We start from the raw sequence: 13,848 nt of genomic DNA on the forward strand, positions 1-13,848 counted from the left end.
ATTTGCTAACATCATTAGTGGCTTTAAACACCAAACAAAATGATCATAGCAGAGACATGCTCCTCTACCTCTCTCTCTGATCACTCGCTCTCTCTCTCTCTGCAGTCCTACTGTAAAGGCTGGCATTATCAATGCCTAATTACGCTTTAAGTTTCTCATCAGTTTTAAATCTAATCAACGAGAAAATTAATATTTCAAAATCATATTTTCCCAGCAATTCTGAACTCCATTCATGTCTGCTAATGAGAGAGGCGTAGATACACCAGACAGGCTGATGTACTCTTTAATTATCCCCTTCTTGGCTTCTTCTCTCTACATTACACAAGATCACTCCGCTGGACGCTTCCTTTTGACCACAGAGCCCAGTTTGTTTGTGTTTTTACACAAGTGCCAGATGAGATCATAATAGGGGCGGGCGATTCAGGAGGAGTGCATAAAATAACTATTGCATCGTGTTAAATAGATGCATAATTTTTTTTTTTAATGAGACTCGCTTCGGCGTTTTGGTTCTCTTGCTCTCTCCCTCTTACCAACACGAACACAAAAATAAAGAAAAAAAAATCATATGTCAGAGCCCTCCGCCCGTCCACATCACTCTCTGCTGAGCTTTAGTATAAGACGAGGCTTGTGTTTTTGTATCAGCAGTGCTCCAGATTATTTACTATTTATATTGAGCATCTTTACAGCTTGCAAATCTTACTTATATGTAAACTGGAGAGCTGTTAGTTAGTTCCCAGCTTACAGCGAATAAATCTTCATGCTCTACGGCGCAGTGATAACAGTTTAACATGAGTTTCACAACAGCATGAGCAGGTGTGTGTTTTTGCATCTGAAGGGCTCCAGACTGCAACTTGGTGTAGCATTCTGTAAACATGGAGCACCATTGTGACTACTTTTTTTTTTTAAAAAAGAAGAATAATTGCAATGTGTGTTGCAATATTTTCAGCATTTTTTTCTATTATTATAATATTATAAAAAAAGGTTGGTTTGGTTTTATTTTAAATGCAGTTACATAGGATGCATATAATGATATGATGCATTTTCAGAAACAATATTGGCATTAAAATTCAACAAATATTAACAGTAATAATTAATTGCAAGATCCTGGAGGGACGAATAAATACACAAATGGAGAGCTAGTTTGTTTCCAGCTCACAGTGAATAAAACCTCACAGTTGCAGGCACCACGGGAACAGTCTAACTTTCTACTAACTGGTAACAGCTGACAGGATGCTTCAGATTCACAGCAAAACTCAGGAAGTTCAAGGCTGAGATGAGCCGGTTGCTTCAAAATAAAAGCACCAGTGGTTTTGCTTGATTTATTTCATTATGACAGTGTTTTTATTTAACTTAATTATAAAAGTACTAAATTGAACTTTATAATGACAATACTTGATATACCTCTATTATAACAGTACTTAATTTAACTTTAGTATAACATTATTTTATTCAAATTTATTATTATAGTATCATGTTGAACTTTATTAAACAGTACTAACTTAACTTCATTATATGACTGTATTTGTTCTCTACAGCATTTCAGAGGCGATTACTAAACACATACATATTTGCAGTTATTTTTAAGCCATTTGTAGATCATAATACTAATATTTTTTGCCATCTGTCCTCAAACATATACTTTTTTTTGTTAGAGCTAAATCATTATTGTATTATGTGAAGCTCATAATGGAATCAGAGACTGAAAACTGACAAGAATAAAAGGAAAGATGTATTAAATGTTGATGTCTAATCCTTTACATTCTAAATTAAAACGGTGTCTCATAGCAGCCTGCTGTATCCTCAGTTTATTAATGTATTTTGAGGGTTTTGAATCATGTCGTGTGGACTTAGCTGCCTCAACTCCCAGCAGACTGAGAGCTGTTAATAATGAATACATTTGTACAGTCTAAAGACAGAGGGATAGAGCTGGGGTATTAGGAAGAGGTCGGGTGTGTTTGCATGATGTATGTGTACTGAATGCAGATCAACCTAAATATTCAGGCAGTTAAATCAAGGTTCTGATCATCCTTTAATGACACTAACCTTTAAACTAGGTGCATGAGGTTCAAAGAAGTAGTAACTATAAATATATATATGAGGGCAGCAGGGTGTCATGGTGAGCAGAAGTAGAATCATTAACCAAAATATGTTGGTTCAAGCACCTGCAATCATCTGTCTACCTGCTGCAATTAATCTAAAAGTGTTTAAGGAAAACTGTGGTTTATAAAATGTTGGTCTATTTTTAATAGTTTAGTAAATCATTTCTATGAGTTAGGATAACATTGTACTCACCAACAGTATTGTGCATGTTCACATTTTGCAATGCTCGTTCAAACATCAGTTCACACAGATTAAAGTGGGCTGGTTTACATTCATAGTTCACAATTTGAATTTTTAACTTAACAATCTTCAAAAATAAACACGTTAATTTCTTACATATTTAACAAAATTAAATTAAATCTTATGATCATCATTTCATGGCAGATATTACCCAAGACTGGTTGGATACTTTAACTCATTGTTCTGTCCAAACATCAGCCACAACTGCTGCAACAAATTTGAATCATGTTTTTGTCCTGGCAGGCAGGATTTTCATAAAAATTTGTAATATTTCTGTTAGAATTTATACAGATTTGTTCATATAAGTCCTTCAAATATTCATATCAGTTGGCTTCAACAGACGGGGGAACCTCAATACAACACCAGTGTTGTGTCTGCAAGCCAAGTGCAATAAAACAACCGCCCTACTGTCATGATAGTATTTAGCACTGGACCAATCCTAAAAGAGGTTCCACACAGTGTCAGAGGCCAATTTTAGCTTTAAGAAATGCAGCAGTGATATTGGATCCGAAAATCAGGAGATATTTTATGTTGAGAGAAAATTGTACCTTTGTCTGATAGGGGCAACAAGCATAGTTCTCAGACGATCAGAGTTTAAGTAAGATCTTCTTTTTGCCCCATTAGGTGTCCCCACAGCAGATCATTTATTTCCATCTGGAAATCTGATTTATGATCCACATATTTGATTTGGCAGCTTTCACGCTGGATGGCCTCCTTGATGCAACCCTTCCCATCTTGGGAAGGCTTGGGACTGGCACTAAGAATTTTTGTGCAGACCTCAGTCACTGGGTTGAATCAGATTACCTGAACAACTTTATTTTAATGCAAGTAGTCAGTACTGAACCAGAAACTCGTGACAGTACTTATAACGTGCAGTTTGGGGTGTAAAGTTCTACAGTTTGCCTTTGTTGTCTTCCTAAATGATTTTGGCTGACCTTGGGGTTTGTTTCAACCTGTACTTTATGACTTGCCCCAACTTCATTTCAGCAATGTGGATGTGTTTCCACATCTCTGCAAATTAACTTGGAGAGCACAGTGTTATTATTACTGACAGGAATGATCGCCACAGTTACAAAAATAGAACTGGAAAGTGCCTTTGAAGACAGCCCAGCATGAAAAGTGCCTTATCTGATTTTTGTAGCATTTGCTGTTGTAGTGATTATAAATTCACCTACTTTTATGTAATTACCTTTGTTCTGAACAACAGGAACAATGACTAAATTTCACCTTTATTTCACCTTTGAAAAGAGAAGTTTCATCAGCTCAGGCTTTCAAAAGATCACATTCTATTAATAAGCACAACAACAAAATGCTTGTAACTGCTCTCAGTGCCCTTCAACAATACAAATAAGCTAAATGTGCAAAAAAAACTGGGTGGTCACCTTGGGAGGGTTTGCTGACATGGAGGTTTGCATCCTTTCTAAAAGGTACAAGTCTTGAATGTACATTGATTTCTTGCAGACACTGTGACAGTTAAAAAAAAAACTTGCTGTTTTTATCCTGCCAGTTACTATTACACTATTGAGAATCTGTGTAAGACATTTACAAACGTAAGCACATGTGAAATCCCTCAGTGGGAACATCAGTCATGTACAAAAAGAAGTCAATTCCACATTTAAATTCCAAGTCTTTGGAATCATGACTTTTCTTTAACCGTTAGTCACTGTAGATAGGCTTGGGTGGCAGCACAATATCACAATATTCCAGGGTATTTAGAAATCCCAAAGGTATGTTTTTCCGTCCTGTCTTAAATACAGGTGCTCCTGTATGTAGTGCACAGCATGCACCACCAGAGCTCAGTCTCTGATCTCTACTGGTGGAACAGGCAGTTGAGCTTAAAGATACTAAGGTGGTGGAGGGAGAAGTTACAGGACTGTAAACAGCCGGTGGCTGGCAGCCAGCAGAGAGAGACCGTAGGGAATAACAGCATGTTTTCTTACATCTAACTTGGTAAATTAAGGATTTATTTCAACCAAACCAAAACTGGTGATTGTGAAAAACTGGTCTCAATATCTAGATTGCTGGCAAGAGTAACCAAGAAGTTTGGGGTGCGTTTTATTTTGTTTCTGTCAAATTTGAATGAAGTGTATTTTATGATAAGTTAATGAGGGAATTAGGCCTCGCCAGTCTTCCTCAACTGAGAGAAAGTTGAATTTAAAATGTGTACAGTTGTATTTCTCTGTTTAATGAGGAAAATAGATGTGAGAGTATGACATTTCTTAACATTTTTGGGGTTTATATTGCTGATTAATTGGTCTAAAAAAGTGAAACTTAGTTGTGCACTCCTTAGGGAGGGTGGGTTGGGGTTGAAGTGCCACACACTCATACCATAAAATACCATATACCTGTTAAATTTCAGGAACCTACTCGATGATATTTCAGAATCATATATATACTCAACTTTGTCTACATGTGACCACAGTTTCAGTGCGAAAGCAGGTGATTCAGGCCAGATGCATTTCCTAGCCACTCTGTCCTCTCCTGTTAATTAGATAATGCTTCACTTCTGCTGGCATCACACACTTGATGAACGCAGTCCTGGGAGATTACTTCTCCAGAGCAGCAGACAGGCTGGATTACCTAGACAAATTAATGGCTCTATAATTTGATTTTCTCGGGATTGCAATGTCTAAGCGACTCCAGCAGAGAGGAACGGTCTGAATCAGCCTTGCTGCGCGGTGACATTAGCTAATCACATCTGCATGCTAAAGAGACCGCTGGGCCACGGGGAAACAAAAGGCGCCACCATGGAGGTGGGAAATGAAAACGATTTCCTTAAGGAGCTGATCACTCGGGAGGGCCAGTGGGATTCGAGGCTCAGGGTTCAACCACACAAGGTCTTTGCTGAAGGATGTGTGAGACAAGGTAAGAAGCAAAACTGTAACAAATGGAAGCAGGACTGTGGGTGGCTCCTTGTCCCTGTCAGAGAGCCTGTTGCGCCTGAGATCGGCTTGCAAACACTTGTCAGGTGTTTCTGTCAGTAACCATTGGCTCCTTCAGAAGGCAATGTATGTGCACACAATGCAGAACTAATGCAAGCCAGCAAATCCTCAGTTTTTTCTCTGCCATGTAGCGCTGAACTAAAGTTGTCCTTCTCGCTTGAAGGTCACATGGTTCATAACTACCGCATCCAACAAGACAACATCAGCTGAGAATGTGCCCAGACAGAACTAGTGGTGCTGTTATTTTACACTAGGGGACAGCTGGGGGACAGCTGGACGGCTGGACGGCACTCTTTTGACTTAATCAATCCATCTTAACCATGTTGCTTCATTCAAACACGTGCATTTGTTGACATCACGGTAACAGGCTGCATCATCCCAACATGACATCATCCCACCACGTGCACTTGTTGTCATCACCATAACGCCAACTTGGAGCGTAAACAGCTGACACAGAACGATACCTAAAATGTCACAAGTAGACGGGAAAGGTTACTGACAGAGCGGCACCATGTGATAAGTTGGGATGAGAACATAGTGACAACTCACCAGCCTGTAGTACAGTAAAGTCGAACGTGGTGTATTTGACAAAAGGTTCAAAATTATGGCTTTATTAAACATCATTCACATTATAGGTATCAAATGAAGTTTAATATATTAGTTTCACAAAATAAAAGCCTTAGCTTCACAGAATAAAAGCCTTATGTATGTATGTATGACCCATACTGTTGTCAGACTACTGCAAGCCCCATGGAAACAATTACATTATAAAGAACTTATGTTGTGTTTTGCTGGTTCACAGTGCTAATAAAAGTTGTAATGGCAGCTCTACCATTGCACAAGTCCCAATGGCATGTAATTAAACTGTCTCATCAGGGAAACCCAGGCCTAATGAGCCTCTCACATTTCAACAAGTAAACTGCTGCTGCGGAACAGTTGTGGGCTCAGGCAGCCGTTCCCCATCCATTCTCTGGGGTAATTCTCCCTGAATGAAAGTTTTGCAATTTACTTGCAAATAATTTGGCTCCTCCAAAGCAACTCCGACTCATTTCTCTGTATGTGCGTGTGTGTGTTCTGTATGACTGATAGTCGGGCTCCGAGTGACTGACGCTGAGTGACAGCCAATCAGGGAAGCAGCTCTGCCTGTCCAGGAAGTCCCATCTGTGCTGACAGCGCAGATTCGATCGGCTCTCCTGCACAGGATTGGTTTGCACGCCGCCCACGTACCGGTGCACTCAGAGAAGATGGCATATCAACTCCTGAAACGAGCTAGCCTTGCAAAGTGTTTGTGCTTCTTATGTAACAACAACAGTATCTTGTGTAAGCATTTAATACGGCCATTCTCACTGAAGTGTGCAAAAAGCTTTAATTCCCATGGCAACGCAAATGATTTGGAAGTGAGAGGTTATATTCATCTCTGTGAACGTGGTGCTGTGAGTGTTATTATGCAAGCATAAAATTTGCAGAGATTCATACAGGCACCGACCCATCAGGGGCAGGATTCCAAAATTCATGTGGCTGTTCTTTGTTCTCTTTTGGCTCATGTGTATTCATGGCTGATTAAATGCAAATAACTTCTTTTAGTAACATCCTTCATGCATGCACTCCGCACATAAAATATGACTAATCATTTTAAAAAAAAAAAAAAACAGATAATGCACGATGAGTGTTGTGGGTTTTATGATAGCTGTTTGCACATAGATTTTGGACTTTAAAACTTTTTAACTTTATTCCCAAACTAGCCAGACATTATTTAAAAGAATTTCAGCAAGGTAATTCAAGGTCCTACGTCTGGCACCTATGCAACGATTTCATACTGCAAAACCTCTTTTACACACGGCGGAGTCGGATGGGGAAACAGCACGTACAAACTAAAGTGAATCTGAGCTGTCTGTGGGAGAGCTAGTATCAATGAGAAAAGCACAGGTGTTATCCTTGAGACCTCTATCAGTCAGTGATCAGCAAGGCTCTTCATCCTGGCACACAGCGTGCTCTGGGGAGACCTCTGGTGACATTCTCCCTCTTCTGTGGTTCACAACACTGAATTGTGGCCATTTGATCTCTCCATACTCCCTAAGGCACAAAACGGCTCTGGCATTTGCAGACAAGGCAACGAGCAGAGCTGTGCCACACTGTAGTAAGAAGGGTCAGGATGTCAGGACAGAGCGGGGATGCCACTGCAAAACCTCCTAAATACTCCTGATACGACAGAGAGCCAGGAAAGGAGTGAAGAGAGTGCAGATGAAGCTGTCTTCAGAGCTCCAGGAGACATGAAAGGAGAGAGTGTCACTCAGGTGCTTTGGCTGGGAAATGTTCTCAGATTAATGCTGCTGGGAAGTACATGCAAAAGCTGGGGGGCATGGCTTGTGGCTGCCTGTCCATGTGTATATCATTTCTTTGTTTTTTTATTTATATCTCAAATTAAAGATAAGATTTATTTTAAACTTATGCAAAAAAACAACATATTTTTTGATTTTTCATCCACATGAGGGCAGCGCAGCATTCACATCATTAATATGGCAAATGTTTAAGCAAACAGTCGCCACTTTACAGATGCAGAGCAGCGTAAGCATTTGTTTGAATTTTTTCATTCTTCCTATTTTCTGATCGAAATTCTCTGCCCAAAATTACTGGCTACTATGATCACAATCTGTACTGTCAGTTGAGGGTAGCATCATCTGGAATAACATACCGTCTGTAATACGATAATCTCCTACATATACCACTTTTAAAATCAATCTCGAACAATAGCTTAAAACAAATCAAAACTGTGATCACAGCTTTTCAGATCTTCTGTGGTGCACAAAGTGCATATATGTATGTACGTGTTGGCCGTACCTATCTGCCACGCTCTCTGTTGTTTGATGTTTCATACTGTCTCAGAGGTGCTGTACAGTGCATGTTCATATATACTTATATGTATGTATGAATGCATTGTACCTGTCTGCTGTGCACCTTACATGTTAATGACTGTCGTGTGTTGTTGAATGAATGTGTGATGCTGCTACTGCTGTGTGTTGTGCACACAATCAATACGTGTAGAATTTTGCACATAGATAAGGTACATTTCCACCATACACTTTATACAATAGTTCGTATTGCTACTGTTAATGCAATTTTGTCCTCTGAATGAATTGTTTTTTTTCTTTCTCTTTCTTTTTGCCTTCTTTCTTTGTTTCTATTGTCTGTTACCTACCAAGGGATGACGGGCATAATTTAGCAGTCCTGCTTACTCCTGCATATTTACATTTATTTTATACTGATATCCATTAATATGCTGTGTCTGATTTAAATAAACATTAAATAAAGCTAGTCCAGCAGCTAGTCGCTATTTATGTTCCCCTGTAGTTTGGTGCTGGACAGGTGTCGATTAGCAGTTTTTTTTGTCTGTTTTTTTTTTTTTTGCTGCTCACAGCTGACTGCTGCAGCTAACCACTGAGACACTGGATTGGCAGTTAATCGCCTGTTAAGGAAAAAAAGACTCTGTCGCAAATGTTTGATATTCGTTTCAGTGCAATTTTGTTAACAGAGCCCAAAAGTTCATTTTATTTATTGTTTTGCTTCTGTGATTTTATTTATTTTTTTATTTTAATTAGAATATTTTACAATTTTTTCACATCTCAATTCTAATGTCTGAATATTATATAACTATATGTATAAAGTGGTTTTAAAATGACAATAATGTTGTTTAGTGTAATTCTTTCAGGTACAATACATTATCCAACAAAGTAGTTATCATGGCCTTTTTATATCAGGTTTGTGGACAGGAAAAATGTGGTTTAGATTGTAAAAATTAAAGTAGGTTAAGGTTAGAGATGAATCACACACACCTGAAAATAACACTGAGTTTCAGTGTGAAACAGGAAAAAAACACCCATCCACATCAACCTCCTCCTTACAAGGTTTTGATAAAAAAGAAAATGCGCTACCTCTGCCTTTGCCACCGACAGACAACAGTAATAATTCACACAGGCACTGGAGGTCCTTTTCAGGTAAACATAAATATAGGTCATATTAGGCGGCTGAACAAACCAGAAATGCTGTTGTTCCTCTTGTGAGGACACTCTCGACACTAGACAATGTCATACCGTGCTGTTTTTTGGTCATATTATAAAAGAGGAGTAATTTGCCTTTGAATTTTTGAAACTATAATAATAATGGTACATTTCTGCCCTGATGGAGATGAGCTGAAAATAACTCCAGCTGATATTTTAAAAACAAACAACAGCTGTGAGGATTACCAAGATTTTTTTGGATATTATCTACACTTACAGCGGTGGAAAGTAACGAATCATGTTTTTTAATATTTGTTTGATGTATTTTTTATTACTGTGCAGGTTAATTTTACACACAAGAAAACAGGGTCTGCTTATAAATCATGATGTATTGTTATATTTTAAACTACCAAACAGTGTAAAGTGGATGAAACTATCCCCACCTCGCCCAGCTACCACAACAGAACGCATTCATGTTTATGCATAAATAATGCAATAAATATGATGCAGTTTATTCATACTGCATTATATAATGTTCTCTGAAAGGGGGCATTCTGCACCATGACTACTTTTTATATTTAAGTAACTTCTACTTGTAAAAAAGTATTTTTCACACTGTGAGATTGCTACTTTTACCTAAGTAAAGGATCAGAGTTTCTTTCACAACTGAAAGTAATATTTTTATGTTATTAGCATTTAGGATGCAAAGTAAAAATACTACGTTTATTCATGAACTAACCCTCATCTGATCTATAAAATGAAATACAGAAATTTCAAAAATTGTGGGAGTACTTTTTCTTCAATCACAGTTTCCTCTTTTAAACCACATCTTCCTTCCAATTACATATTTTCCCACTTCCCTCCATTATGCTATCAGATTAAAAGCTAATAGACAACTCCCACCTGGATCACACCGTTCTTACTGAGTATGCTAATGCTACCAGTCTCCGCTCTTACCCGCACCGGAGTCAATTACCAATTAGCACGGTCTTTATAAACCCAATTAGCTGCACCTGTAGCATGCTGTCAGCACATCTCACTCTGATGCCACCATCTTTCTCACCAGCAGCATTCACTGTGAGGAAAACACTTCACATCTATAAACTGGTCTCTACTGATATTTACTTGTTAAACTTCTTCAACAATAGCATGGGCAAGTGCCAGTAAAAACAACAAGCACTTTTCATAGCACAATTCATGGAAAAACAGCAATGCGTCACTACAAAACTCAAATGTTTGGTGTTAAAAAAAGATATTGTAAACACAGCAGTGAGTCGCTACATCACAACTGGTTTTGTTGTTTTTTTGGTCTCCAACAGTGGTTTGCAGCTTGGCGAGCATTTCATCACTGACAACATTCACTGTCCCTTCCACCTCCCGAGGACAAAGTAAGCTCATTTACTACATCACTTTAGAAATGTAGCTTACCTGGTAGAGCAGATGACCCATGCACAAAGGCTATTTCCTTGTCGCAGCAGCTGCAGGTTCAACTCCAACCAACAGCCCTCTCTCCCTCTTTCGTGCTTTACCTAAAAGAGCAGAAATGTGCAAATGCAACAACATTTTCTTCTTGCAACTGGGGTGATAATTCTGTATTTTGTTGTTTTTTCTTAAAGCAATATAGGGGGGTTTCGATATCCCCCAACCCTACACTGTGCTCTTTACTGAGGAAGATCTGTATTATAAGTCCCCAAAGGGAAAAAAAACAACTAAAATACAGGTCTCGGGCGGTCTAAAAAGCAATAACATGCTTCTTAAGACATATCCTTAGAAAAGTATAGTCTCACAGTTTCAAATCAGCAGACACTTTGGCAGACATATCATGCGCAAGGGGAAAACTACCTCTGGGACTGAGATTAAAGCTCAACTCTGATACTTGGCAGATATTTCCAAAATTAAAAGACTCCACAACATTTGTAGCAATAGTATAGAGCAACGTTGCCCTGTTTTTTCAATTCTGACCCCAAAAGACAAGGAGTTAGTACAAGCAGCGGATACTCCAACACCTTATATCAAAAAAAGGAAAAAAGAAAAAGGAAAAAGAACACATTATTCTTGGTAAGCTTCCAGGAGAATTGGTCTGTCCAAAATGCATTACTGCATCATCTCACTGAAAGCAGCATGATGAATATCTTTCCAATATGTGAGGGAAGAGAGAATTTCTATTAGTAAGCTGCGATAACATAGTAGGGAAAAAAACTCATCCAGCTGGCTGCGTAGAGCCTCTTCTGTTTCTCTCTCTGTCTCTGTCTCACTCTTTGTCTCTCTGTCTCTCTCTCTCCTCTGAGGTGTACTGTTCAATCAGCCTCCATTAGTAAATTAGATGTTATCTTCTCTGACTGGATCGATAAATTATCACATAACAAGATGTTGGACCTTGATTTGCATTACTGGTCCTGACAGCATGTAACAAACTAATTATTTCTGAAGGACCCCTCGCTCCGTGTGTGACAATTTGGGAAATGGAGTGGAGACATTTCTATGACTTGCGAGTGCCCACAGAGCTAATACACAGAAATCAAATACAATGACACAGTCGCATTAAAACAAATCTGCTAATAGACACACAGGAGCGCTTACGAGCCAATGGCGCCAATACCGAAATAAAGACATCATTAGCAGACATCATCCAATGTTTCCCCTCTCTTCTCCCTTTTATTGGGTTAATAAAAAATAGGATATAAAAGGGCGTTTTGTATTTTTATTTCCTTTCAGGTTTTTATTACAACGTCCTATTGATTTCATAAAAGTGTTTTCATTTCTAATATGCTGCGATGAATATCTTGCGTGAGTTCATTTCATCCCACGTTGCATTTTTGCTCCAGTTTTCCTGTATATCAGGATGTTTTCTGATGTAAAAAATAAATGACAGTTGTTGAAATGTCATTTAAGGTGAAGTAATGGCTTGAATCAGTAGCAAATGTGTGAGCCTGTGAAGCTGAACGAGAAAAAAAATACCATGGCAGCAGCTAAGATGTTCTTCCTTATGAATGATGACATACATGTCTGGGCCCATCAGTAACAAATGTGCCACGTTTACATGTGTAAGCTCATTAAATATCCATTTTCTTCTTTTCTGTTTTTTTTCACATGTCACAGGGATTTCCTGAGATAGTTTTTTTTTGCCTTAATTTAGTTGTCAATGTAATGATTTTGTTGTGTTTTATGCAGCTGTGAAACAATTTTCAAGTTTCTAAGCTCAAATAGTCAGTGACTGAAAACAACTGAATCGATGAGCTACTGTATTTTGGAGAAAAATCTGATTCACGAGCAAAACATTGACAGATTAATGGTCCACATGAGAAAGACCATGCTAGTTTGAAGCACTGAAAAGTTTATTTTGGAGGCAATATTTCAGAGTGCTGCAGGGTTGATGTTTTTATAGCAAGTTAGCATCACTCAGATTCCCTCAACAAAAGGCCAATGGGTTGGCTTTTCTTTTGATTATTGAAGAAAATAAGCTCTGAGGTAAAATATGCTACTTACAACAGGGTTCCCACAGCTTCAGGAAAGTCAGATTTAAGACTTGTTAAGACTTTTTTAATGTCAGCCGGAATGAAATTTAAGAACAAGAGCCAAATATTGAAGGGGGAAAAACATGAAAAGAATCAATAACTGGGGTTATTTTGCCCTTATGCTTATTGTAACATAAAATTGGACTTTTGTGGTTGTTTTACAAATCAAAATGGAGCTGGTAGAGTATAGTTACAACAAAGTACTACTTTATTAAAGACTTGTCAGATTACAGATTAAAGGAGTCAAAGAGCACAAAGTGATGGGGTCGTTGGCCGAAGGAGAAATCCACCTACTTCATCACTCCTCGCCTATCTTATGGCCTAAACAGTCTTTTCCTCTCTTTCTCAGGCCAGAAACCTCCACCTGTCTTGCACAATCGACCATGACTTTTGCCATGTAAGGCTCTCTCCTCTCTCTCAATTTTGGGAAGCGTTTGGCACAGTGTCTTATCATTAGCCATTACCCTTTTGACAACACAGAGTTCAGGGAGTGTCTCTTCCTGTGCATGAATTTCAGTTTGCTGTTCAGTTATGTATCTCAGTGTATCCCCTATGTTTTGGTAACTGATTAAGGAGACCATGCACTATCAAATATGGCATAACTTATACCCCGATATTTCCCATTTAAATATACCACACTTTTTTTTGTCTTGCGATGGAGATGAGATTAGAACATAAGTGGGAAATACCTGCCGTTTGTTGGAGGTTTTCTTGGGGATTTTATGTTTCTCATTCTGCATGTGGGATTCCACTGCCTTGATTTCCATTGTGCTGAGTTTGAAAAACTTTTTTCACAAGGTTACAGAGTGTTGTATGCCTTGTCTGGTATCTGTTTCAGCCTCAAAATTGTGATTAAATAGCAAGTTTCTGTTGAATTTACACTGGCTCATGTTGTTGAGGGTACAGTGACAAGAGTGTCTTGGCCAAGACAGGCAGCAACAAAAGTTATAGATAGTCATGGAACAAAAAATACAAAATCAAGATTTAAAACTCCAAAGCAACAATACAAAACACAAAAAGAACACAAAATAAAGTTAACACAAGGAAGGACTAAAA

General features: G+C 38.4%; 1 protein-coding gene across 1 annotated transcript in view; it reads right to left on the bottom strand.

Annotated features, from left to right (window-relative positions):
* Nucleotides 1-13,848, bottom strand: part of LOC148186803 (uncharacterized) — a 96,313-nt gene that overhangs the window by 14,603 nt on the left and 67,862 nt on the right. The window contains exon 4 of the mRNA XM_088089599.1: nt 10,706-10,806. Within this exon, the coding sequence (XP_087945725.1) occupies nt 10,706-10,806 (101 nt within the window). The remainder of the gene's footprint in view (nt 1-10,705; nt 10,807-13,848) is intronic.

Source organism: Plectropomus leopardus, chromosome 16, assembly GCF_026936395.1.
Source record: "Plectropomus leopardus strain MGB_pleo_1.0 chromosome 16, ASM2693639v1, whole genome shotgun sequence".
In the NCBI taxonomy this organism is placed as follows: Eukaryota; Metazoa; Chordata; class Actinopteri; order Perciformes; family Serranidae; genus Plectropomus; species Plectropomus leopardus.